Source organism: Asparagus officinalis, chromosome 3 (genome assembly GCF_001876935.1).
Source record: "Asparagus officinalis chromosome 3, Aspof.V1, whole genome shotgun sequence".
Lineage (NCBI taxonomy): Eukaryota > Viridiplantae > Streptophyta > Magnoliopsida > Asparagales > Asparagaceae > Asparagus > Asparagus officinalis.
This window is the reverse complement of record NC_033796.1, coordinates 112705413-112707286: the sequence shown is the minus strand read 5'-3', so window position 1 is coordinate 112707286 and position 1874 is coordinate 112705413. Positions and strand designations below refer to the sequence as shown.

The following is a 1874-nucleotide window of genomic DNA, read 5'->3' as shown; positions in this document are numbered from 1 at the left end:
GGCTTCCGGACCTTCCCGTAGCAAGGTCTCTAACCCTATCATGCGTGGCTCCAAGAGACGAAGTTCACGCATGCAACGGGTAGCGAGCCGATTTTCACCTGATCGCCGCAAATCAGCCACGCGATCAAACATGAGCCAGGCAAGACTCCATGTTGGCTTCCGGACCTTGCCGTAGCAAGGCCTCTAACCCTATCATGCGTGGCTCCAAGAGACGAAGTTCACGCATGCAACGGGTAGCGAGCCGATTTTCACCCGATCGCCGCAAATCAGCCACGCGATCAAAGAGAGACTGCCTGAAGCTGTCAAAACTGCCCATGCCGAGTCCGACAAGGGAAATCACCTGTCTCACAGCGCTCTCGAACTCTTCGATGCGAGCCTGCCAGGACAAGGACTCGGAGGGAGCAGGTTCTTGGCCCGGAGCGAGCGCCGTAATGGGCGGGATCTCAAGGCAGGGTTCATCTCCCGGCTCGGGAGCAGGGTCTGAAGCGACGGGGGTCGCACGACCTTCAGAATCGTCATCTGAAATCAAGATAGGCTCGGCCGCAGGCTCCTCGGCAGTCGGCACCTCCCCTCGATCTGTAAAACACAACAACATAGAGAGGAGTCAAGGGAAGAATACTTGTTCAACCCGCGCGAGAGCCAGTACGAAAGAGTACCTTCGGCCGCAGAAGCCTCAGCAGCGCCCGAGGAAGAAGGTTCTTTCCTTTTCTTAGAGGCGACCCTCTTCACCTTCGGCGCCATCGGGGGTATGAGGAAGGGAAGATCTGGGTTTACTCTGAGGAAGATGATGAGAAGGCTGTAGGTCCTCTTGATAGAGAGTAAGGGTGTTAAATACCCTAAGAACTCTAGGCGGTTACTTAATACTTGATTAGACTGTTCAAGGCTAACACAGTTGAAGGGTAAGGCCGAACGAATCGGATCTTACCTGGACGGCCAGGATCCAACGGTTTTTCTTAAGCACGATCTTCAACAACGGCCCGAATCTGGCGCGAGGGACCAAGAGCCCCACTACGCCGCATTCAATACGGAGCGACGTGCCCACGTTCTCTCGGCTAACGTAATCACAAGCCAATACGTGGCCCACCGAAAGTGGAGCCTATTCGATGGCGAATTCACCGTTGAGGTTCCCGCAGGTCGAAACTGATTACCCTTCTGGAATTTGAGTCAATTCCAAATCCGCCTGCGGACGAAATCCGCTCGCAGAGGAGACAAGCTTACGGCCGAAATTCGCCGATAGCTGAAGACCGCCCCTCGCAACTAACGCTCTAGCTAACGCATGATAAAGAAGAAATGGAGCATGCACAGAAGTAATAATAGCCAAAAAACAAAGGGATAATTTCATTCATAGAAAGAAATCCTAGTACAACTGGCAATCAAAGACAAAAAGGGGCAAATTACAAAGCTTTCAACCGCGAATCTCCCTAGCATGACGAAGCTCTAGCCTCCTCAAGATCTCCTGGCGAAGATCTTCCTCAGTGCGTGAGGCCAAGTCTTGGACGGTCTCTTTGACCTCCCTATGGGCTCGATCCTTTTCCTCAACGGAATTAGCCGTCAGTATCCGGCGGGATCCAATGCTTTCCAATTCCTTGGCCGCCTGTTCACGAGCCTTCTCTTGAATGGCCAATGAGGCTTGCGCTTTAGCTATAACTTGCTTCAGATTCTCTACCTCCAAAGACAAGCGAGAAACGCGGTTATCGGCCTTCTGTTGCTCGAGGACCGTTTGTTCATCCTCAGCCTTGGCCTGCTCCAACTCTGCTGACAATCTTGCCTCCAGTGACATGGTCTCGTTCAGACGGCGATCGCGTTCTTCCACTGCTGCTCGGACTTCGCCGGATGCAAGATCCACAAGAGTGGAACTCTTCGCGCTAAGGGCA

General features: G+C 53.2%; 1 protein-coding gene across 1 annotated transcript in view; it reads right to left on the bottom strand.

Annotated features, from left to right (window-relative positions):
• LOC109835624 overlaps window positions 1–741 on the bottom strand; it is a 7960-nt gene extending 7219 nt beyond the window's left edge. The window contains exons 1-2 of the mRNA XM_020403593.1: window positions 657–741; window positions 350–576 (exon numbers count right to left, since the gene is read on the bottom strand). Of these exons, the coding sequence (XP_020259182.1) occupies window positions 350–576; window positions 657–741 (312 nt within the window). The remainder of the gene's footprint in view (window positions 1–349; window positions 577–656) is intronic.